Source organism: Haematobia irritans, chromosome 3 (genome assembly GCF_050003625.1).
Source record: "Haematobia irritans isolate KBUSLIRL chromosome 3, ASM5000362v1, whole genome shotgun sequence".
Classification (NCBI taxonomy): Eukaryota; Metazoa; Arthropoda; class Insecta; order Diptera; family Muscidae; genus Haematobia; species Haematobia irritans.
The window spans coordinates 170,429,445-170,454,799 of record NC_134399.1 but is presented as its reverse complement, the minus strand read 5'-3'; the positions used below and the strand labels follow the sequence as shown (position 1 = coordinate 170,454,799).

At 32.0% G+C, this 25,355-nt stretch overlaps 1 protein-coding gene and 1 long non-coding RNA gene across 2 annotated transcripts; both read left to right on the top strand.

Moving 5' to 3' along the window:
• The first annotated feature begins 209 nt into the window (after positions 1-209).
• On the top strand, positions 210-16,404 carry LOC142231281 (uncharacterized). The gene is made up of 4 exons (XM_075301896.1): positions 210-2,087; positions 15,895-16,093; positions 16,172-16,233; positions 16,393-16,404. The coding sequence occupies exons 1-4, from the start codon at positions 210-212 to the stop codon at positions 16,402-16,404; spliced, it is 2,151 nt and encodes a 716-aa protein (XP_075158011.1).
• Positions 16,405-23,700: 7,296 nt separating this feature from the next.
• On the top strand, positions 23,701-24,127 carry LOC142229064 (uncharacterized). Its single transcript, XR_012720321.1, has 2 exons — positions 23,701-23,839; positions 23,907-24,127. It is a non-coding gene; the product is annotated as an uncharacterized LOC142229064 (long non-coding RNA).
• The last annotated feature ends 1,228 nt before the right edge of the window (positions 24,128-25,355 follow it).

Here is a 25,355-nt window from a genome sequence, read left to right as displayed (position 1 = left end):
GCTGTTTTTTGTGTTGTTGTTTAAGTATATCTAGCTTTTTAATGTGTGTTGTTTTGTTCTTGTGTGTCACGCTGTTGTACAGAGTGTTTTCACTCTCCAAGTACGACGATAAATCTTGTTGTGATAAAAGCTGTGTCAGTTGAGTTTGCGCGGTTAGAATGTTTTGTCGATTTTCGTGTATTTGTTTGTGTTTATACTCTAACTTTCACATGAAAATCTTAAAACTACTAATAGAGTATAAACACAAACAAATACACGAAAATCGACAAAACATTCTAACCGCGCAAACTCAACTGACACAGCTTTTATCACAACAAGATTTATCGTCGTACTTGGGGAGTGAAAACACTCTGTACAACAGCGTGACACACAAGAACAAAACAACACACATTAAAAAGCTAGATATACTTAAACAACAACACAAAAAACAGCTTAACATTAGAACTCATAACAACTGGTTTGTGAATAAGACAGAGAAAGACATACCGAGAGAAGTGCAATGGATTCTCTCACTGGGTCCAAAACATGCTCTCCCGCATAACAATAAAAGTTTTCCACTATTACAAGTTATCGCCGAAGGAGAAGATTGTGTACAGACAATTGAGAGCAGAGAGGAACAAGAGATGGCGAGAACAAAATTGACAACATTGATAAACGATCATTTACGAAGATCACAAATGAGCTTAAGAGATAAATACATATCAAGCACAGTGGTACAGACACGACAATATTTAAAGGAAAATGATGACATTCTAATTCTTAGTGCTGACAAAGGGGGAAAAACGGTTGCAATGAATAAAATTGACTATGATCTAAAGATGAAAGAAATATTACACGATATGTGTACGTACAAACGAATAAAAATTGATCCCACCTCTAGACTCCAAACGAAGAACAACAAATTAGTGGAAAAACTTTACAATCTCAATATTATTACCGAACAAGAGAAAAACAAGTTGACAAGCAGGACCGCAGTAGCTCCAAGGATTTACGGACTTCCAAAAATACATAAGGAGAGCACACCATTAAGACCTATTTGTTCTTCGATAGACTCGCCATCGTACAATTTAAGTAAATACATAGTAGGTATATTAAGAAATATAACACTTGACTCTAAATATAATGTTAAGGACTCTGCGGATTTTAAGACAAGATTGGAAAATATGACGATTGAAGATGATGAAGTTTTAATATCCTTTGACGTGGTGTCATTATTTCCAAGCATTCCGGTAAAGCTAGCAATTCAGACGATTGAAAGAAAATGGACCATAATTGAGCAGTATACGAACATGACGAAGGATTTATTCATAGATTTAATTACATTTTGTATCAAGGACACCAGATATTTTAAATTTGAGGACAAGATTTATGAGCAATTAAAAGGTATGCCAATGGGTTCCCCTGCTTCACCAATTGTAGCAGACATTATTATGGAGGAACTTTTAGACGAAGTATTTAAAAATATTACTAAACCACCGATATTAACAAAATACGTAGATGACATCTTCGCAATCATAAAGGCATCAGAAGTCGACGAAACACTAAAGGCCTTAAACTCATTTAATAGACAAATTCAATTTACAAAGGAATTAGAACAGGACAATAAACTACCATATCTTGACGTAATAATACATAGACAAGGAAACCAACTGAGACTAAATTGGTACCAAAAACCAACGGCTTCTGGGAGACTGCTCAATTTTTACTCTAAGCACAGTAAACGTATAATAATCAATACAGCGACAAATTTCATACGAAGGGTATTTAATATTAGTGATCCAGAATTTCATTCTGAAAATGAAAATAAAATTAAACGAATTCTCCAAGACAACAATTTCCCACAACGAACGATATATCAACTCTTATCGAAAGTAAAAGCCAACCTACACAACAACCGAGAATTGACCAAGAAAAAGGATTCAAAAATATACAAACCAGTGACATATATACCAAACTTCTCCGAGAGACTGTCCAAGTCTGACATATACAATAAAGAAAAATATCAACTCGCGTTAAAAACTACAAACACTGTCAACGGATTATTTAGTAAAACAAAAACAAAAATTAAGAATGAAGACCAACACAACGTAGTATATAAGATAAAATGCAACGGTGACAAATCCAACTTATGCCAAAAGACATATATTGGTACGACAATGACAAAATTAAAAACAAGATTGTCTTCACATAAATCGGATATAAAAACAACAGACAAACCAATGGAACAAAAAACAGCACTTGCGGCCCACTGTACATTGACTGGTCACAAACCTAACTTTAATAACGTAGAAATCCTATGCAAGGAAAACAACTACAGACGAAGATTTACTCTGGAAATGTTACACATAATTAACACTCCCACTAACGAGAGAATAAACTATAAAAAAGATATTGAGAACTGCGCGAGAATATATCGACATACGATACAAAAACACAGGAGAAAGTGATCACCAGTAGAAAACCTGACAGCGAAGTAACAAGACATCGGATAAAATGTAAATGACAATAGTTTGACTTTAATTTGTGAATTTTGTAATTAACTTTTGTTTAATTTTGTAATTTGTAGCCTTGAAAACGGTCTGACGAAGTCAACCGAAATATCGGAAAATAAAAAACTAGAAACCAACAATTTCGAGTTTAATTTATAGACCTATAGCCGAGATTATGAGATAAAAATCATAAAAATTTCATTTCTATAGAAAATTTTGTCGAAATTTTATTTCTATAGAAAATTTTGTCGAAATTTTATTTCTATAGAAAATTTTGTCGAAATTTTATTTCTATAGAAAATTTTGTCAACATTTTATTTCTATAGAAAATTTTGTCAAAATTTTATTTCGATAGAAAATTTTTGTCAAAATTGTATTTCAATAGAAAATTTTGTCAACATTTTATTTCTATAGAAAATTTGGTCAAAATTTTATTTTATAGAAAATTTTGTCAACATTTTATTTCTATAGAAAATTTTGTCAAAATTGTATTTCTATAGAAAATTTTGTCAAAATTGTATTTCTATAGAAAATTTTGTCAAAATTTTATTTTGTTTTGTTATTGTTGGTTTTTTTTCCTTTAGTCATTGTTGTTGTTTTTGATTTTCGCTTAAAACCATGCATTGACTAACGTACAAGTGTAGTTTAACCAACAGAGGAAAGGAATGTTTGTCAAATTTATTTGGGCAAAGCCCTATAGACTGCGAAATGGTTGGATGGACGCACGTTTCGGAATTACCACATACTTCATCAGCATCCTCTACTTGCAGCAAAACTATCAACCAATTGTCAGAATAAATTCAGGCAGTTCACTAAACCCAAAAGTAAACCACACTTGAACCTTCCGAAAAACATAAACCAAACCAACTGCACTCAAATCGATGATTTGACGGTGGCAAAGGAAAAGAGATATGTTTGTACGAATTTATTTTGGCATAAGCCGGCTTTAATGTAAAACCTTTTTTCGGAAGATTCAAGTGTAGAGGATGCTGAAGAGGAATGTAGTAATTCCGAAACGTGCGTCCATCCAACCATCTTGCAGTCTATAGGGCTTTGCCCAAATAAATTTGACAAACATTCTTTTCCTCTGTTGGTTAAGCTACACTTGTAGTTTAGCCAATGCATGGTTTTAAGCTGAAATCAAAAACAACAACAAAATTTTATTTTTATAGAACATTTTCTCAAAATTTTATTTCTATAGAAAATTTTGTCAAAATTTTATTTCTATAGCAAATTTTGTCAAAATTTTATTTCTATAGAAAATTTTGTCAAAATCTTATTTCTATAGAAAAATTTGTCAAAATTTTATTTCTATACAAAATTTTGTCAAAATTTTATTTCTATAGAAAATTGTCTCAAAATTTCATTTCTATAGAAAATTGTGTCAAAATTTCATTTCTAGAGAAAATTTCGTCAACATTTTATTTCTATAGAAAATTTTGTCAAAATTTTATTTCTATAGAAATTTTTGTCAAAATTTTATTTCTATACAAAATTTTGTCAAAATATTATTTCTATAGAAAATTTTGTCAAAATTTTATTTCTATAGAACATTTTGTCAAAATTTTATTTCTATAGAAAATTGTGTCAAAATTTTATTTCAAGAGAAATTTTTGTTAAAATTTTATTTCTATAGAAAATTTTGTCAAAATCTTATTTCTATAGAAAATTTTGTTAAAATTTTATTTCTATAGACAATTTTGAAAAAATTTTATTTCTATAGAAAATTTTGTCAAAATTTTATTTCTGTAGAAAATTTTGTCAACATTTTAATTTTATAGAAAATTTTGTCAAAATTGTATTTCGTTTTGTTTTGTTATTTTTGGTTTTGTTCTTTAAGCATTGTTGTTTTTTTATTTCAGCTTAAAACCCAATGTACAGTCTATAGGACTTTGCCCAAATAAATTTGACAAACATCTTTTTCCTCTGTTGGTTAAGCTACACTTGTAGTTTAGTCAATGTATGGTTTTAAGCTGAAACAAGTACATACGGCCGCAAGTTCGGCCAGGCCGAATCTTATGTACCCACCACCATGGATTGCGTAGAAAATTCTACGAAAGACTGTGATTTAGTCCATACATGGTATATATTAGACAAAAAAGTTATGTATAGTTAAGTCTACAAATAATAACGAATCGATATGGACTTTTTGTACGTAGAGAGCAAGAATTTAAATATGGGGGTCGCTTATATGGGGCCTATATACAATTATGAACTTGATATGGACCAATTTTTGTGTGATTGGGGATCGATTTATCTGAGTGCCATATATAACTATAGACCGATATGGACCTAGTTAGGCATGGTTGTTAACGACCATATACTAGCACAATGTACCAAATTTCAACTCACTCGGATGAAATTTGCTCCTCCAAGAGGTTCCAAAACCAAATCTCGGGATCGGTTTATATGGGGCTATGTACAATCATGGACTGATATGGACCACTTTTGGCATGGTTGTTAAATATCATATACTACCACCACGTACCAAATTTCAAGCTGATCGGATGAATTTTGCTTCTCCAAAAGGCACCGGAGGTCAAATCTGGGGATCGGTTTATATGGGAGTTATATATAATTATGGACTGATAGGAACCAATTCCTGCATGGTTGTTGGATACCATATACTAACATCACGTACCAAATTTCAACCGAATGGCAAGAATTTTGCTCTTCCAAGGGGCTCTGGAGGTCAAATCTGGGGATCGGTTTATATGGGGCCTATATATAATTATGGACCGATATCGACCAATTTTTGCATGGGAGTTTGAGGCCATATATTAACACCACATACCAAATTACAACTGAATCAGATGAATTTTGGTCTTCCAATAGGTTCCGGAGGTCAAATCTGGTGATCAGTTTATATGGGGGTTATATATAATTATGAACCGATGTGGACCAATTTTTGCATGGTTGTTATAGACCATATACTAACATAACGTACAAAATTTCAGCAGGATCGGATGAAAATTGCTTCTCTTAGCGGCCTCGCAAGCAAAATCGGGGGATCGGTTTATATGGGGGCTATATATAATTATGGACCGATGTCGACCAATTTTTGCATGGTTGTTAGAGACCATATACTAACACCATGTACCAAATTTCAGCCGGATCGGATGAAATTTGCTTCTCTTAGAGGCCTCGCAAGCCAAATCGGGGGATCGGTTTATATGGGGGCTATATATAATTATGGACCGATGTGGACCAATTTTAGCATGGTTGTTAGAGACCATATACTGACACCATGTACCAAATTTCAGCCGGATCGGATGAAATTTGCTTCTCTTAGGGGCCTCGCAAGCCAAATCGGGGGATCGGTTTATATGGGGGCTATATATAATTATGAACCGATGTGGACCAATTTTTGCATGGTTGTTAGAGACCATATAGTAACACCATGTGCCAAATTTCAGCCGGATCGGATGAAATTTGCTTCTCTTAGAGGCCTCGCAAGCCAAATCGGGGGATCGGTTTATATGGGGGCTATATATAATTATGGACCGATGTGGACCAATTTTTGCATGGTTGTTAGAGACCATATACTGACACCATGTACCAAATTTCAGCCGGATCGGATGAAATTTGCTTCTCTTAGGGGCCTCGCAAGCCAAATCGGGGGATCGGTTTATATGGGGGCTATATATAATTATGGACCGATGTGGACCAATTTTTGCATGGTTGTTAGAGACCATATAGTAACACCATGTGCCAAATTTCAGCCGGATCGGATGAAATTTGCTTCTCTTAGAGGCCTCGCAAGCCAAATTTTGGGGTCCGTTTATATGGGGGCTATACGTAAAAGTGGACCGATATGGCCCATTTGCAATACCATCCGACCTACATCAATAACAACTACTTGTGCCAAGTTTCAAGTCGATAGCTTGTTTCGTTCGGAAGTTAGCGTGATTTCAACAGACGGACGGACGGACGGAAAGACGGACATGCTCAGATCGACTCAGAATTTCACCACGACCCAGAATATATATACTTTATGGGGTCTTAGAGCAATATTTCGATGTGTTACAAACGGAATGACAAAGTTAATATACCCCCCATCCTATGGTGGTGGGTATAAAAAAAAACACAAATTTTATTTTAATAGAAAATTTTGTCTACATTTTATTTCGATAGAAAATTTGGTCAAAATTTTATTTCTATAGAAAATTTTGTCAAAATTTTATTTTGATAGCACATTTGGTCAAAATTTTATATCATTTCTGTAAAAAATTTTATCAAAATTTTATTTTTTATAGAAAATGTTGTCAAAATTTTATTTCTATAGAAAATTTTGGCAAAATTTTATTTTGATAGCAAATTTGGTCAAAATTTTATTTCTATAGAAAATTTTGTCAAAATTTTATTTCTATAGATAATTTTATCAAAATTTTATTTCTATAGAAAATTTGTCAACATTTTTTATACCCTGCGCCACAGTGTGGAACAGGGTGCATATGTTTGTAACACCCAGAAGGAGACGAGATAGACACATGGTGTCTTTGGCAATAATTCTCAGGGTGGGTCCCTGAGTCGATATAACCATGTCCGTCTGTCCGTCTGTCTGTCCGTCCGTCTGTCTGTGAACACATTTTTGTGATCAAAGTCTAGGTCGCAATTTAAGTCCAATCGCCTTCAAATTTGGCACATGTTCCTAATTTGGGTCAGAATAGAACCCTATTGAATTTTGGAAGAAATCGGTTCAGATTTAGATAAAGCTCCCATATATATCTTTCGTGCATAATATGGACCCAGCAGCCAGAGTTTTATACCGATTTGCTTGAAATTTTGTACAAACATAACACTTAGTCGTATAGTGAGGTGTGCAAAATTTGATTGAATTCGGTTCAGATTTAGATATAGCTCCCACATATATCATTCAGCCGATATGGACTTATATGGCCCCAGAAGCCAGATTTTTGGCCGAATTTGGTTGAAATTTTGCACTAGGAGTACAATTAGTAGTATAGTCAAGTGTGCAAAATTTAATTGAAATCGGTTCAGATTTTGATATAGCTCCGATATATATCTTTCGCCCGATATGGACTAATATGGTCCTCAAAGCCAAAGTTTTGGCCCAATTTGGTTGAAATTTTGCACAGGGAGTAGATTTAGCATTGTAGCTATGCGTGCCAAATTTGGTTGAAATCGATTCAAATGTACTTATATGGACCCTGAAGCCAGAGTTTTATCCCGATTAGATTTTGCACAAGGAGTACAATTGGTAGTATAGTCATGTGTGCCAAATTTGGTTGAAATCGGTTCAGATTTAGATATAGCTTCCATATGTATCTTTCGCCCGATATGCACTTATATGGCCCCAGAAGCCAGAGTTTTAGCCCATTTGGGTTGAAATTTTACACTAGGAGTACAATTAGTAATATAGTCATATGTGCCAAATTTGATTGAAATCGGTTCAGATTTAGATATAGCTCTCATATATATGTATATGGTCAAAATACCAACATTTTCCTTGTTAAATCGCCACTGCTTAGTCGAAAAGTTGTAAAAATGACTCTAATTTTCCTAAACTTCTAATACATATATATCGAGCGATAAATCATAAATAAACTTTTGCGAAGTTTCCTTAAAATTGCTTCAGATTTAAATGTTTCCCATATTAGTGCATTAGCCAACTTAAATTTTGAGTCTATAGATTTTGTAAAAGTCTATCAAATTCTGTCCAAATCGAGTGATATTTAAATGTATGTATTTGGGACAAACTTTCATATATTGCATCCAACACATATGACGGATGTGATATGGTATCGAAAATTTAGATCTACAAAGTGGTGCAGAGTATAATATAGTCGGCCCCGCCCGACTTTAGACTTTCCTTACTTGTTTTTTATAGCAAATTTAGTCAAATTTTATTTCTATAGAAAATTTTGTCAACATTTTATTTCTGTAGAAAATTTTGTCAAAATTTTATTTTTATAGAAAATGTTGTCAAAATTTTTTTTTCTATAGAAAAATTTTTCAAAATTTTATGTTGATAGCAAATTTGGTCAAAATTTTTTGTCTATAGAAAATTTTGTCAAAATTTTATTTTGATAGCAAATTTGGTCAAATTTTATTTCTATAGAAAATTTTGCCAACATTTTATTTCTATAGAAAATTTGTCAACATTTTATTTTTATAGCAAATTTGGTCAAATTTTATTTCTATAGAAAATTTTGTCCAAATTTTAGTTTTATAGAAAATTTTGTCAAAAGTTTATTTCTATACAAAATTTTGTCAAAATTTTATTTTGATGGCAAAATTTATCAAAATTTTATTTCTCTTGAAAATTTTGTCAAAATTTTATTTCTATAGAAAATGTTGGCAAAATTTTACGCACTTATCATTATAATTGTCCGAAACAAGAAGTGCTCATTCGATTAATGAAGGTAAAAATTTACATAATGAAGACGAGAAGTTTAGGATTTATATAAAGCGCAAACACAAATGGTTCTTAAAATTTCAGAATCTGATGTAGACTCCATGTATAAAAACTTTAAGTTTAACTTCGGGAACCGTACTATTTATTTATTTATTTAAGTAAATGTAAACACAAAGTTCCTTACTAAGACTAAGCAATTAATTTACAAGGCATATTATTTATATAAACAAAACAAAATATATATCATAGTTGACAATATCATTATAATATTTGTTTATATAATATCTAGGTTAGGTTAGGTTAGGTTAGGTTAGGTTAGGTTAGGTTAGGTTAGGTTAGGTTAGGTTAGGTTAAAGTGGCAGCCCGATTAAATTTCAGGCTCACTTAGACTATTCAGTCCATTGTGTTACCACATTTAAATGTACCTATTACATATGGGCACTTCTAGTCTTAACCACTGAACCTTCTCTATTATTTACGTTTGTGGAACCAACCAGATTGCTCCAAAAACATTAACAAACTGCTTAAGTTAACGTTTTCCAGGTCCGCCAGTAATCTAAAGCTATATGCTCCTAAAATTCGCTTACGCCTTACACAAAAAGCAGGACACTCACACAAGAGGTGTTTAATTGATTCCTTTTCCTCCACATCATGACAGCTTATACAATAGTCATTATACTTCGCACCTGTAGTTTTTGCAAATTCGCCTATCAGGCAGCGACCCGTTATAGCAGATATCAGGAGTGCTATCTGACGCCTTGAGAACACTAGCATATCTAGTGTGCGGTTTAAGTTTAAATGGGGCCATATTTGCTTGGTGTCGTTGCAACCCTTGCAATTTTCCCATCGAATATTGGCCATCATAATATCTATATCTAACATACAAAATTAGAAAATTATTTATGGGTCCAAACAAGTTTATATTGTAATTAAAAATTCTGTTAAATACTTTTAAAGCCGTAGTAATTGGCCCAAAATTGACATAATTTGAACGATTATTATTGACGGCGTAGATTTCTTCAAATCCAGGAAGATTTTTTTTTTATTTCATCCATATTGTTTGGTATATAAAATTCGATCTGGTCTCTGCTGTTCTACTTGTTTTAAGACGTAAGGGTATATATTCGACAGTATGTGAAATATTTTAGAATTATTACAATTGTTTCAAAAATGTTTGTTGTGTTATGGAAAGCTTTTAAGAGAGCATTGTGCAGAATTAATATCCCCAGGGAATAATTCTGTGAATAACATTGGAATTTTCATTTGCTCAAAGCTCATTACAGTAGATAAAAGCTTTAAGGAATAAACTTTTATACAAAGCTTTTATCCTAAGCTTTTTTTATCAGGGTGAAAGTAAATCTTACTCAATTTAGAAAACAAAAAGCAACAGGTAAAGCATTTACACATGTTTAGAAAGCTTTTAAGATCCTTTTACCACAACAGCTGTTTCAAGGTAAACAAATTGTATATATACCTAAATTGTAATTCTCTTTTCAACTCAATCAAAACACTTTCTCACAATTTGTCTCTCAGACTCATGGAATTTATATTATCTCTCCTAAATTAAAAGAGAATATGCGCATTGGTATTGTAATAAAAATGCCGCTAGTCAAAAACATATGTTTTTTATTTACATTTTTGTTTATTTATTGTAAAAGCTTTGCTCCACCGATTGTTTGTGTGAAGGACTAGACAATGTTGTTGTTATTACTGAATCACCTTCATAGGGATTTGTGTGTGCATGTATGTTGTTGGAAGCTTTTTAGTTTCATTTAAAGTATGTTTCTCAATGACTATCGGTATCCTTGTGGTAGTGAATGTCATTGCTAATGTTTGCCCTCCCCCCACCCCTGCCAACAATGATACGAACAACAATGTCTGAGTTATAAAAAATCTCTACTCTTAATACTTTTCTCGTAATCCAGTGAGAGAGAGAGAGAGAATAAAGGAGAAAACACATTTTGAGTACTTAGGTATGTCAAAAGGGCTACCGCCATCGTCGTTGAATATCATAGTAGAGATTTTTGTCAAGTTTAGTTGCAAACATTATTTTGGCGCGTGCTGACATATGCCCGAAACAATCAACAGAAAAAATCTTTATTTTTTCTATCGCTTATCGCCTTTTTTGTTGTGTCGCCTCTATATCGCACGTATCATATCGGTCTACTTGGCTTTTTTGCGTTGTTTTAATAAATAAATAAGCATTGCGACTACTAAGTTTTCATGTGAAGTTATTAAAAATTAAATTAAAATTAAGAGAAAAAAATAATAATACAAAAAGAAGAAAATGTTTGCCAAATAAATAAATCAAGAAGTTCAATTCAAATGCAACCTTGAATTAAGCCATACGTTTCCATTAAAACGTAGCAAAAGGTGTGTCTGTGTGCTGTTATAATAAAAAAAAAAATATATTTCTCAAGATCATAAAAAAGTGAAAATAAATTACTAAGAAAATTCTTTAATAAAATTCTCAACATTTTATTAAAGAATTAAAATAGTGCAAAAATTAAAAAAAAAAAATAAATTATCTTTGTCATATGCAAAGCAATATTGTTTCACCAGTTTACTATAGTAAAAATCTATAATCCCTTACCTTTCCCAGTGCGTTATATGCTATGTGCTAATATGTTTTTAGCCAAAATATCTGTGTTCGTTATGTATATCCACATCCTCCCACACTTTGACACTCAGTTATTTACATACACAGCTTCCGTGATGCTACCACTCCCCCACCAATCTAAATAAATAAACAATTTCCCTTTTTTGGTTAAACTGTTGGGAAAATCGTTTCGTATGTTTTTGGGTGAGAAAGGGTTATCAAATGAACATTAGTGGTGATCCATAAAAATATTGCAAAGATATCAAGGATAAGGTTATATTTTGTTTCCTAGTGGATTTTTAATTGTTGATACACCCTAAAAAATCATTTCTGCTGTTTCTGCGTTTCTGCGTTTCTCTGTAATGCAATAACGTAAATCTCTCTATATATATATATTTTTTTTTAATTTTAGTTTTCAAAAACAAAAACTTTCGGAAATAACATCAAATTTTTTAAATAACTTTAGATATGTTCGAATTGGCTTCCTTTGGCACTAATTGTGGCCTTCATATGACCGACAAAGCGCTGCGCTGGCTTGAGATGATCGACCCTTTGGTATTTTATAAGTGCCAACCTTATTCTCCAAAGTACCCCCAGGCATAAAAGTCCAATGGATTGAAATCACGGTTGCCACAATTTGTAGAATTTTACCAAAAATGGTAGATTTACTGTTTAGTAGATTTGTAGAATTCTTCATGGTTTGGTAGATTTTACAAAATATTCTTCTCAAAACTATAGAAATAAAATTTTGACAAAATTTTCTATAGAAATACAATTTTGACAAAATTTTCTAAAGAAATAAAATTTTGAGAAAATTTTCTATAGATATAAAATTTTGAGAAAATTTTCTACAGAAATAAAATTTTGACAAAATTTTCTATAGAAATAAAATTTTGACAAAATTTTCCATTGAAATAAAATTTTGAAAACATTTTCTTTGAAAATAAAATTTTAACAAAATATTATATAGAACCAAAATTTTGATAAAATTTTCCTTAGAAATTTTGCTATAGAAATAAAATTTTGACAAAATTTTCTATAGAAATAACATTTTTATAAAACTTTCTATAGAAATGAAATTTTGACAAAATTTTCTATAGAAATAAAATTTTGACAAAATTTTCTATAGAAATAAAATTTTGACCAAATTTTCTATAGAAATAAAATTTTGACAAAATTTTCTATAGAAATAAAATTTTGACAAAATTTTCTAAAGAAATAAAATTTTGACAAATTTTTCTACAGAAATAAAATTTTGACAAAATTTTCTATAGAAATAAAATTTTGACAAAATTTTCTATAGAAATAAAATTTTGACTAAGTTTTCTATAGAAATAAAATTTTGACAAAATTTTCTATAGAAATAAAATTTTGACAAAATTTTCTACAGAAATAAAATTTTGACAAAATTTTCTATAGAAATAAAATTTTGACAAAATTTTCTATAGAAATAAAATTTTGACTAAATTTTCTATAGAAATAAAATGTTGACTAAATTTTCTATAGAAATAAAATTTTGAAAACATTTTCTTTAAAAATAAAATTTTAACAAAATATTCTATAGAAACAAAATTTTGATAAAATTTTCTATAGAAATAACAATTTTGACACAATTTTCTATAGAAATAAAATTTTGACAAAATTTCTATAGAAATAAAATTTTGACAAGATTTTCTATAGAAATAAAATTTTGACAAAATTTTCTATTAAATTAAATTTTGACAAAATTTAAATTTTTATAGAAGTAAAATTTTGAAAAAAATTTCTATAGAAATAAAATTTTGACAAAATTTTCTATAGAAATAAAATTTTGAAAAAATTTTCCATACAAATAAAATTTTGACAAAATTTTCTATAGAAATAAAATTTTGACAAAATTTTCTATAAAATGTTGTGACAAAATTTTCTATAGAAATAACATTAGAAATAAAATTTTGGAAACATTTTCTTTAAAAATAAAGTTTTTACAAAATATTCTATAGAAATAAAATTTTGATAAAATTGTCTATAGAAATAAATTTTGCTATAGGAATAAAATTTTGACAAAATTTTCTATAGAAATAAAATTTTGACAAAATTAGTTAGATGTGAACTTTGCAAGGAGAAAGTCCATTACTTTGTAAAACATAATATCTCGCTAAAGATGATCACCGAAGGTGTATCGAAATATCCGAAATAGCAATATTTCAATAATAAAACATTGAAAAAAGCAACTACACCAGCATTTTTCATTTATCATGACCTCAAGCTGAAAAGAATCCCAATAATTATAAAATTTTCTATAGAAATAAAATTTTGACAAAATTTTCTATAGAAATAAAATTTTCACAAAATTTTCTATAGAAATAAAATTTTCACAAAATTTTCTATAGAAATAAAATTTTCACAAAATTTCTATAGAAATAAAATTTTAACAAAATTTTCTATAGAAATAAAATTTTGACAAAATTTTCTATAGAAATAAAATTTTGACAAAATTTTCTATAGAAATAAAATTTTGACAAAATTTTCTATAGAAATAAAATTTTGACAAATTTTTTTACAGAAATAAAATTTTGACAATATTGTCTTTAGAAATTTTGACAACATTTCCGATAGAAATAAAATTTGGATACATTTTTTTTTGGTAAGATTTTTTCCAAATTTCAGTAGATTATTTTTGGCTCGAGTGGCAAATTGAGATCTGGAAATTTTTTAGGCGTTAGAAATAAAGCGATGAACCTACTTGTTAAGTCGTTCTTGGCTGCTCACAAACTGCTCAATTTGGAATAGCTTCTCATTGGAGAAAATCCACTTTCGTGCAAGTGAATCAACTCCTTGGCTTTTTCCAGTCCACCCTTTTTTGCGAATCGGTGAGCTGTTGCACTTTTTGGAAATAAATCCAAACTCATTATACCCTGAACCACGCAGTGAATTAGTGAATAATAATTTTGACTGTCTACTGACTACCAGAAATAATATTATATACCGATCGACTCATAATCAAAGTCCGGGTTGTTCTAGCCCTGGGTGTCCGTCAGTCTAACCATAGGTTAGGTTAGGTTAGGTATAGTGGCAGTCCGATATTTCGGGCTTACTTAGACTATTCAGTCCATTGTGATATCACAATGGTCCATGTTTTTATTGGTCGCTAAATTCCGGTTAAAATGTTGGGAAAATCGATGAAATTTGGTACAGGTTGTTTTTTGGGGGTGAAAAGACGAACGCTATTGATTGTAGAAAAAATCCGATCAACTTTAGATATAGCTCTCATACATACTTATCGCCGGATTTCAACAAATGCGATCACCATCGAAATCTGTTTAGGTTTAAATATAGGTCCCATATACCACCCCACTCCAGTAATGCTTGTGACATTTCTGAGTGTGTCAAAACTTCACTGCAATGTGGAACACCGTTAGGACTCGGCTATAAAAAGCAGGTCCCTTGTCATTGATCTTAACATAGAATCGGGCAGCACTCAGTGATAAGAGAGAAGTTCATCACTGTGGTATCACAATATTATCGATCTTATTGCAAAATAGTGTTTTTATCGGATCGAATTTAGAGATAGTTCCCATATATGCCACAAAATTATATTTATATTTATGATTCCATCTCGCAGAACATTAGTATCGGAGCTATATCAAAATCTCAAACAATTTCTATCAAATTTAGCACACTTCACGATACTAATAATTGTGCTTTTTGTGCATAATTTCAAGCAAATCGGCGTAAAACTCTGGCTTCTGGGGCCATATAAGTGCGTATCGATCGAAAAATATATATTGAAGCTATATCTAAATCTGAACCGATTTAAATCAAATTTATCACATTTGATTTAAATCGGGAGCTATGTCTAAATTTTAACCCATCAGCGTAAAATTCTGGCTTCTGGATCCATATAATTGCGTATGGAGCGAAAGATATATATGGGAGCTATATCTAAATCTGAATCGATTTAAATCAAATGTGCTACATTTGATATACTCACGGACCGGCCCTGAGCAATATTGCCAAAGACACCATGTGTCCATCTCGTCTCCTTCTGGTTGTTGAAAACATATGTACTTACTTATAATATCCTGTTCCACAGTGTGGAACAGGGTATACAAATTGTACAATGCCCTCTGTTATTAACTGATCTGATTCAAATTTTGCACATTGTTATACTTCGCAACATCTTTTGGATGTGTATATTGTCGGGCTTCAGTTCAGATTTAGATAAAACTCCGAATTACAATACATATCAGCCACACAGTTTATATATGAGAACATTTGCCTAAAAAATACATATCCGTATTTAATAACCCATCTTTTTTCTTCGCTATCGAATAAATATCCGCTTTCATATTTGTCTGCGATTTCAACACTAAGCCTGTTAAATTTCTATTCTAAGCGTTTTGTTGTTTATGCCTGTGTCAACATTTTTATATTTTTAACTAAAGCCGACAAGCACCAAGAAAATTCCTCACCCGCATAATCGTCAAAGAACCATCACCGTCTCGTCATCATCACTATCAACATCATTTCTATCAAAGACAGTATTAGAATCGTTAGAAGAACACCATTGTCGCCATTTTTGTGAATATTTGCGAATCTTTTGTTTTCACACCAACGGATGTCTGATATATTGTCGGTGTGGTTGTTTGTTGGATACGAAAATTCTTTAAAATATTAAATATCACAAATTGAAATATTAAAACTTTCCTTTTTCCCGCTTAGGGCAACAAGTCCTTATAGAAATATGTGCTACTTGGGAATTCTATCAAATGAAAATTAATGTGGTATGACATGACCCATATTAAAAATTAAAAAAAATAATAATATTAAAAATTAACATTTTGAACCGACAGATTTTAATTGGATTTTTTTTAGTTATTGTGGAGGGGTTCCCAAGAGGAGGGATATTCAGGGATTCTAAAAATGTTTCCATACTGCAACAGGTCCTGGATTAGTATTTATTGTTTGCTTGAGAGTCAGTGTTGCCAGTATTGCGGATTTTTCCCCAAATTGGCATATTTTTCGTGAATGGGGACGAAATTTCTGAGTTGGATTTCCATAAATTTGGAAATTGTTGTGGGGGTTTTTTCGAGAAATCGATTTAATCTTTTTTAACAAAATTTTATTTCTGGGGATTTATCCCCAAATTGGGTATATTTTTTCTTGAATGGGGACGAAATTTCTGAGTTGGATTTCCATAAATTTGGAAATTGTTGTGGGGGTTTTTTCGAGAAATCGATTTAATCTTTTTTAACAAAATTAGGGCTTTGCCCAAATAAATTTGACAAGCATACTTTTCCTCTGTTGGTTAAGCTACACTTGTAGTTTAGTCAATGCATGGCTTTAAGCTGAGATCCAAAAAAGAAACAACAATGACGATTGAAGAGAAGCCAACAATAACAAACAAAACGAATGAAGATAGAGGAAGCACGCTCAAAAACAAACCCAGCCAAATACATACAAATCGATGATTTGAGTTTGGCAAAGGAAAAGAGATATGCTGGCAAATTTGTTTAGGCAGTAGCCGACTATCAAACCCTTTTTCGGGAGGTTCAAGTGTAGTTCACGTTGGGTTGAGTGAATTACCCGAATTTATTCTGATAATTGGTTGATAGTTTTGCTGCAAGTAGAGGATGCTGATGAGGAATGTGGTAATTCCGAAACAGCTGTACATCCAACCATCTTGCAGTCTATAGGGCTTTGCCCAAATAAATTTGACAAGCATACTTTTCCTCTGTTGGTTAAGCTACACTTGTAGTTTAGTCAATGCATGGCTTTAAGCTGAGATCCAAAAAAGAAACAACAATGAAAATTTTATTTCTATAGAAAATTTTGTCAAAATTTTATTTCTATGTGGACATTTTTGTCAAAATTTTATTTATGTAGAAATTTTTTTTCAAAATTGTATTTCTATAGAAAATGTTATCTCTAGCGAAAATATTGTCAAAATTTTATTTCTATAGAAAATTTTATCAAAATTTTATTTCCATAGAAAATTTTGTCAAAATTTTAATTCTATAGGAAATTTTATCAAAATTTTGTTTCTATAGGAAATTTTGTCAAAATTTTATTTCTATAGAAAATTTTCTTAAAGTGTTATTTATCTCTATAGAAAATTTTGCCAAAATTTTATTTCTATAGAAAATTTTATCAAAATTTTATTTCTATAGGAAATTTTGTCAAAATTTTATTTCTATAGAAAATTTTGTCATAAAATTATTTCTGTAGATAATTTTCTAAAAAATTTATTTCTATAGATAATTTTGTCAAAATTTTATTTCTATAGAAAATTTTCTCAAAATTTTATTTCTATATAGAAAATTTTGCCAGAAGTTTATTTCTATAGAAAATTTCATAAATTTTCTTCTTTGCAAAATCTACCAAAACAACAAAAATTCTACAAATCTACCAAACAATAAAAAATCTATCATTTCTGGTAGAATTCTACCAACCTTGGCAACGTGTTACCACCGAATTTTACCAATTGAATATTTAGAAGTAAAGTTTCGTTCATAAATACAATGTGACCGAACTCTCATTTTCATATCTCCAGCATTTGGAAGACGATCATTAGTCTCTTGGTGTTGTGGTTCGAAATCTTGATCTTATTGCAGCTTGCTCGTATTGACAAAATTTTAATTTTTAAAGTGTTACTGATTTTCTACCTACAGCTGAGCCTTTTGCTTTATTTGTTGTTGTTTTTTTTTTTTTCAAAAAAACTTGTCAAAAATGTATTGGGGATTTTTGTGAGGAATTTATGTTTAAATTGGGGATTTTTGGATAAAAACAAATAACCACATATTCATTGGGGCGACCGATTCAACTCATGATCACCATCGTTGAAAAGTTTTTTATACCCTCCTCCATAGGATGGGGGGTATATTAACTTTGTCATTCCGTTTGTAACACATCGAAATATTGCTCTAACACCCCATAAAGTATATATATTCTGGATCGTGGTGAAATTCTGAGTGGATCTAAGCATGTCCGTCCATCCATCTATTGAAATCACGCTAACTTCCGAACGAAACCAGCTATCGACTTGAAATTTGGCACAAGTAGTTGTTATTTATGTACGTCGGGAGCAACCGTGGTGCAACGGTTAGCATGCCCGCCTTGCATACAAAAGGTCGTGGGTTCGATTCCTGCTTCGACCGAACACCAAAAAGTTTTTCAGCGGTGGATTATCCCACCTCAGTAATGATGGTGACATTTCTGAGGGATTCAAGCTTCTCTAAGTGGTTTCACTGCAATGTGGAACGCCGTTCGGACTCGGCTATAAAAAGCAGGTCCCTTGTCACTGAGCTTAACATGGAATCGGGCAGCACTAAGTGATAAGAGAGATTTGGCTTGCGGAGCCTCTAAGAGAAGCAAATTTCATCCGATCCGCCTGAAATTTGGTACATGGTGTAAGTATATGGTCTCCAACAACCGTGCAAAAATTGGTCCACATCGGTCCATAATTATATATAGCCCCCATATAAACCGATCCCCAGATTTGGCTTGCGGAGCCTCTAAGAGAAGAAAATTTCATCCGATCCGGCTGAAATTTGGTACATGGTGTTAGTATATGGTCTCTAACAACAATGCAAAAATTGGTCTACATCGGTCAATAATTATATATAGCCCCCATATAAACCGATCCCCCGATTTTGCATGCGGAGCCCCTAAGAGAAGCAAATTTCATCCGATCCGGCTGAAATTTGGTAGATGGTGTTAGTATATGGTCTCTAACAACCATACAAAAATTGGTCCAAATCGGTCCATAATTATATATAGACCCCATATAAACCGATCCCCCGATTTGGCTTTCGGAGCCTCAAAGAGAAGCAAATTTCATCCGAGCCGGCTGAAATTTGGTAGATGGTGTTAGTATATGGTCTCTAACAACCATGCAAAAATTGGTCCATATCGGTCCATAATTATATATAGCCCCCATATAAACCAATCCCCCGATTTGGCTTTCGGAGCCTCTAAGAGAAGCAAATTTCATCCTATGCGGCTGAAATTTGGTACATGGTGTTAGTATATGGTCTCTAATGACCATGCAAAAATTGGTTCACATCGGTGTATAATTATATATAGCCCCCATATAAACCGATCCCCCAATTTGGCTTTCGGAGCCTCTAAGAGATGCAAGTTTCATCCTATCCAGCTGAAATTTGGTACACGGTGTTAGTATATGGTCTCTATGGCCATGCAAAAATTGGTCCACATCGGTGCATAATTATATATAGCTCCATATAAACCGATCGCCAGATTTGACCTCCGGAGCCTCTTGGAAGACCAAAATTTATCTGATTCAGTTGATATTTGGTACGTGGTGTTAATATATGGCCTCAAACACCCATGCAAAATTGGTCGAAATCGGTCCATATTTATGTATAGCCCCCATATAAACCGATCCCCAGATTTGACCTCCGGATCTCTCCCCTTGGAAGAGCAAAATTCATCGGATTCGGTTGAAATTTGGTACGTGATGTTAGTATATGATATCCAACAACCATGCATGAATTGGTTCATATCAGTCCATAATTATATATAGCCCCCATATAAACCGATCCCGAGATTTGGTTTTTGAGCCTCTTGGAGGAGTAAATTTCCTCCGAGTCAGTTGAAATTTGGTACATTGTGCTAGTATATGGCCGTTAACAACCATGCCTAACTAGGTCCATATCGGTGTATAGTTATATGTAGCCCTCAGATAAATCGATCCCCAATCACACAAAAATTGGTCCATATCAAGTTCGTAATTGTAGCCCCCATATAAGCGACCCCCATATTTCAATTCTGGCTCCATACGTACCGTGCAAAAGTCCATATCGATTCGTAATTATTTGTACACTTACATACCTTTTTGTCTAATATATACCACGTGTGGACTAACTCACAATTTAGAAAACGATTTAAGATACCACGACCCAAGTAAGTCGATTGTAATGACAGTCTTTCGTAGAAGTTTCTACGCAATCGATGGTGGAGGGTACATAAGATTCGGCCTGGCCAAACTTACGGCCGTTTATACTTGTTATATTTTAATATTAGTATTAATTTCAATACATTAGTTAACGGTCGGCTGAACTTAACAAATTCTTACTTGACTTTGAAAACATGTCTATCTCCCCACTCTGAATTTCCAAATTCAATTCTCTTTGATCCCTCGCCCTTAACATGATAACCGATGTTTATTTTTATTGGTCGTTTTCTTGGAAAATATAACTTTTTGTTATAATATTTCATCTTATACAAAAGAAGCATTTTTCTTGAAACAAATTCTTTGTTTAATTTTTCTTTTTCTTTGTTCAGACATTTTTTTGTTTTGTGTTTTGGTTTCACAATTTAAATAATGGTTACTGTTATAATATTCCTGGAAATTTGATATCTACTAAAGTAAAATTAGCCTTGAAAAATTTTCGCAAACTTCAGTGGAGATTCTTTTGTTTTTTAATTCATGGAAAATGGGACCTTTTTTTGTTCTAGCCAGTGAAAATTGTTAATATTATGTTCAAGGCATAAACGTTCTGCCATGGACATCGGTAGCCATTACTTTGGGAGCTAATTTCGCACTGACAGATTTCCTTATTCACACCTATTGGAGGGAAATGGAGGCACAGAATTTTGTTAAATCAAATATTGGCTTAGTCAAAAAATGAATGATAGCAAAATTTTATATTTGTAATTAAAATATGAATTATCCTAACTAAGAAACATTAAAAATTAATAAAAAAAATATTTCCAATTAAAAATATATGTTTATTGATAATTTTGTTCGGAATGAATTGCATGGGTTACAATGGGTTTTTAAATATTGACTGAATCTAAAAAAAATTAATAGGAAAATGTAAGCTCTTATAAATTTTAAGAAATTTATTTAATCTCAATCATAAATATATAAATAATAATATAATAAACAAACCGATTGTCTCTATTATTGAGTTTTTCGACCAAAATCCATTAAATTTGCAATTACACCTAATGCAAAGTTAATTGAAAGTGCCGAAGAAATCAGTTAATTTTTTAATCAGGTATATTTTTTATTTCTAATTGATTCTGTGATTAATACTTTATATTTCGTGATTGAAGAAATTTAAATTTAAAAATTAATTGGATCAACTAATTTCGTGGTTGAAACAGAACGTTTTTTTTCTGTCTACCGTACGGTGACATTTGAATTTTTTCTATACCCACCACCATAGAATGGTGATGGGGGTATAATAAGTTTGTCATTCCGTTTGTAACACATCGAAATATCGATTTTAGACTATATAAAGTATATATATTCTTGATCAGAGAGAAATTCTAAGACGATATAAGCATGTCCGTCTGGCCGTCTGTCTGTCTGTTGTAATCACGCTACAGTCTTCAATATAGAAGATATCGTCCTGAAATTTGGCACAGAATCGTCGATTGACTGCACGCAGACCAAGTTCAAAGATGGGCTATATCGGTCCATGTTTTGATATAGCCCCCATATAGACCGTTCTCTCGATTTTACTTCTTGGGCTTCTAGAATCCGTAGTTTTTATGCAATTTGCCTGAAATTTGAAATGAGTATCGGTCCATGTTTTGATATAGCCCCCATATAGACCGATCTCCCGATGTCATTTCCTCGGCTTCTAGATTCCGTTATTTTTATCGAAGTTGCCTGAAATTGGAAATCAAGAGGCATTCTAGGACCATAAAGAGGTGTACCAAATGTATCGTGTATTGGTCCAGTTTTTGATATAGGCCCCTTATAAATCGGCCCTACGATTTGGGGTCTAGATTCTAGAACTACAATTAGATGTGCTGAATACTGTGTGTATCCCTCCATGTTTTTGGCATATACCCCATTAGACCGATCTCCTGATTTAACTCCTAGGGTTTCTAGAAATTATAGTTTTTATCTGATTTGCCATAAATTGAAAATATACAGGCATTTTGGGCCCACAAAAAAGTGTATATGACTTAGTTTTTATCGGTTCATTTGGTAAGACCTCAATGTAGACCGATTTCTTGAGGGTACTAATCATGAAAATTCCGTGAAACTGAATGTAAAATTTCCAGATTTTTTTTCTCCTAATCATTTAATGATGAAATAATGCCTTGTTTTGATTTTCAAAACAAGGCATTATTTTATCATTTTCTTGCACTCTTACAAGAGATGTTTATTGTTTATGATTCCTCTAAATCGCAAACAAAAACTGGTTCTTATAAATCAAGAATCTAATATAGTCTTCATACGTAAAAATCTTTACATTTATCTGCGGGAAGCGTAGTGGTTAAAGTGATCTGCTTGGGATAATATCTGCCATCAAGCCCCCCTGAAATGTTCAAAGGATACTATTATATTTGATTCATGGTGGTGGGTATTTAAGATTCCGCCCGGGCGAACTTACTGCTGTATATACTTGTTATACCCTTCAATACTACTGTGGTACAGGGTATAATAAGTTTGTGCATTTGTATGTAACGCCAAGAAGGAGTAATCATAGACCAACCTTTTAGTATACGGATCGGCTTAGAATTAAATACTGAGTCGATTTAGCGATGTCCGTCTGTCTGTCTGTCCGTCTGTCTGTCTGTCTGTCTGTTGATGTATTTTTGTGTGCAAAGTACAGCTCGCAGTTTTTGTCCGATTGTCCTAAAATTTGGTATAGGGTCCTGTTTCGGCTCAAAGACGATCCCTACACTGGTAGAAAAATGGTTCGTACTATTAACGAACGGGCTTCGTTGATTATTTTTCGTTAATATTACGAAATGTTTCGTTATAAGAACGAAAGTGATCGTTAATACAACGAAATCAATCGTTAAACGACAATTTTGTGTTTTGGTTTTTCGTTATATTAATGAAACACGTTTCGTTAATATTACGAATATTAACTTTGTAATTTTTTCAAGAATTAGAATAAAAAAAATTTTCCAAGATGAAATTGTTAAAATCATTTGCACATAGAGAGTAGCCTTTGGAAACTTTTAGCCCTTAAAACAGTCGTTTTATATACTTCGAAACTGGAATTGAAAATTTCATTTATAAAATGAAAGCGATCGTTAATATAATGATATGGATCGTTAAAAAATAAATTTCAAATTGTTATATTTCGTTGTATTAATGAAATATGTTCATTAATAATACGAATGGGAGTTTGAGTATTTCTGCCTCTCCGTACTTTCGCTCTAAAACGCCTCTCCATACTCTCTCTCTAATACGTCTGTAGCGTCTATGTAATTTGTACATACACATCTAAGCATGGCAATAAGCACATGTTTGCGTGTGCGTCTTGAAAAACAAACGGTAAAAAGTTCAACAGAAAACTTTTCTGATGGGCAAACCTTAACAACATTTACGTACTTTTCGCTGAAGAGTGCACAGGCTCATTACAGTTTCGTTGTGAATAATAAATATAGATGGTGAGTGAGTTAAACTGTTGTGTTTTGTATATTCGCAAGAAATTTAGTGTAAATTTTTAATCTTTAGTGAAAATGCCACGGGGAAGTGAACTTTCAGATGAAGAAGGCGGAACAATTACCGCAACGAACCTTGGTTGCAAAAATAAATTGGATAAATGGACACGGCGATACGATTATCATTTTTTGGTCTTAGAAATTTTTCTTAAGTGAAAGTCATACTATATGATTATTAAATTACTTAATTTATCAATAAATATTATTTCCTACTGTACGAGTGTATAAATCCTATTTCAAAGATTTTAACAAAAAATAATACACTACATTCAAATGCAATAATTGGTTGGGTTTCATTAATATAACGTTTGTGTTCATTTATACAACGTTCGCCTTTCATTCATACAATGAAAAAACTGGGTTCATACAATGAATGATTTTCGTTCATACAACGTATAAGCTGCATCCATACAATGAATAAATTTCATTCATACAACGAATAATATTCGTTAATACAACGAAAAGGCTACGTAATAGCAACGTAATTATTCGTTAATACTACGAAATGTACTCCATAAAGGGTTTCGTAAATATAACGTAAAATTACGTTGTTATAACGAAATGCTACGTTGGCTGACTTTTAATGAAGAATTTCGTTAATACAACGTAGAAATTCATCGTATTAACGAAACTTTTTCTACCAGTGTATTGATTTTGGTTCAGATTTAGATATAGCTGCCATATATATTTTTCACCGATCTGGTCATAATTGGCGTGTATATCAACCGATCTTCCTCAAATTCCGTACATCGGAATATTTTGAGTCTCGAAAAACTTGCATATATAGCTCCCATATATAGCTTTCGCCCGATTTACACTCATTTGCCCTCAGAGGCCAATTTTTTGCTCCGATTTAGTTCAAATTTTGCATAGGGAGTAGAATTAACATTGTAACTATGCGTGCCAAATTTGGTTGAAATTGGTTCAGATTTAGATATAGCTCCCATATATAGCTTTCGCCCGATTTACACTCATTTGCCCACAGAGGCCAATTTTTTGCTCCGATTTAGTTGAAATTTTGCATAGGGAGTAGAATTAACATTGTAACTATGCGTGCCAAATTTGGTTGAAATCGGTTCAGATTTGGATATATCTCCCATATATAGCTTTTGCCCGATTTACACTCATATGACCACAGAGGCCAATTTTTAACTCCGATTTATTTGAAATTTTGCACAGGGAGTAGAATTAGCATTTTAGCTATGCGTGCCAAATTTGGTTGAAATCGGTTCAGATTTAGATATAGCTCCCATATATATGTTTTTCTGATTTCGACAAAAATAGTCAAAATTCCAACAATTTCCTTGTAAAATCGCCACTGCTTAGTCGAAAAGTTGTAAAAATGACTCTAGTTTTCTTAAACTTCTAATACATATATATCGAGCGATAAATCATAAACAAACTTTTGCGAAGTTTCCTTAAAATTGCTTCATATTTAAATGTTTCCCATATTTTTGTTTAC

Bases quoted from the DNA above. Each gene is read 5' to 3' on its own strand.
- LOC142231281 (XM_075301896.1), top strand. From the start codon at position 210: ATGAAAATCTTAAAACTACTAATAGAGTATAAACACAAACAAATACAC. The intron at 2,088-15,894 runs GTAGTATATAAG...TTTTAACTAAAG, and splicing joins AGAATGAAGACCAACACAAC to CCGACAAGCACCAAGAAAAT. The intron at 16,094-16,171 runs GTTTGTTGGATA...TTTCCCGCTTAG, and splicing joins GATATATTGTCGGTGTGGTT to GGCAACAAGTCCTTATAGAA.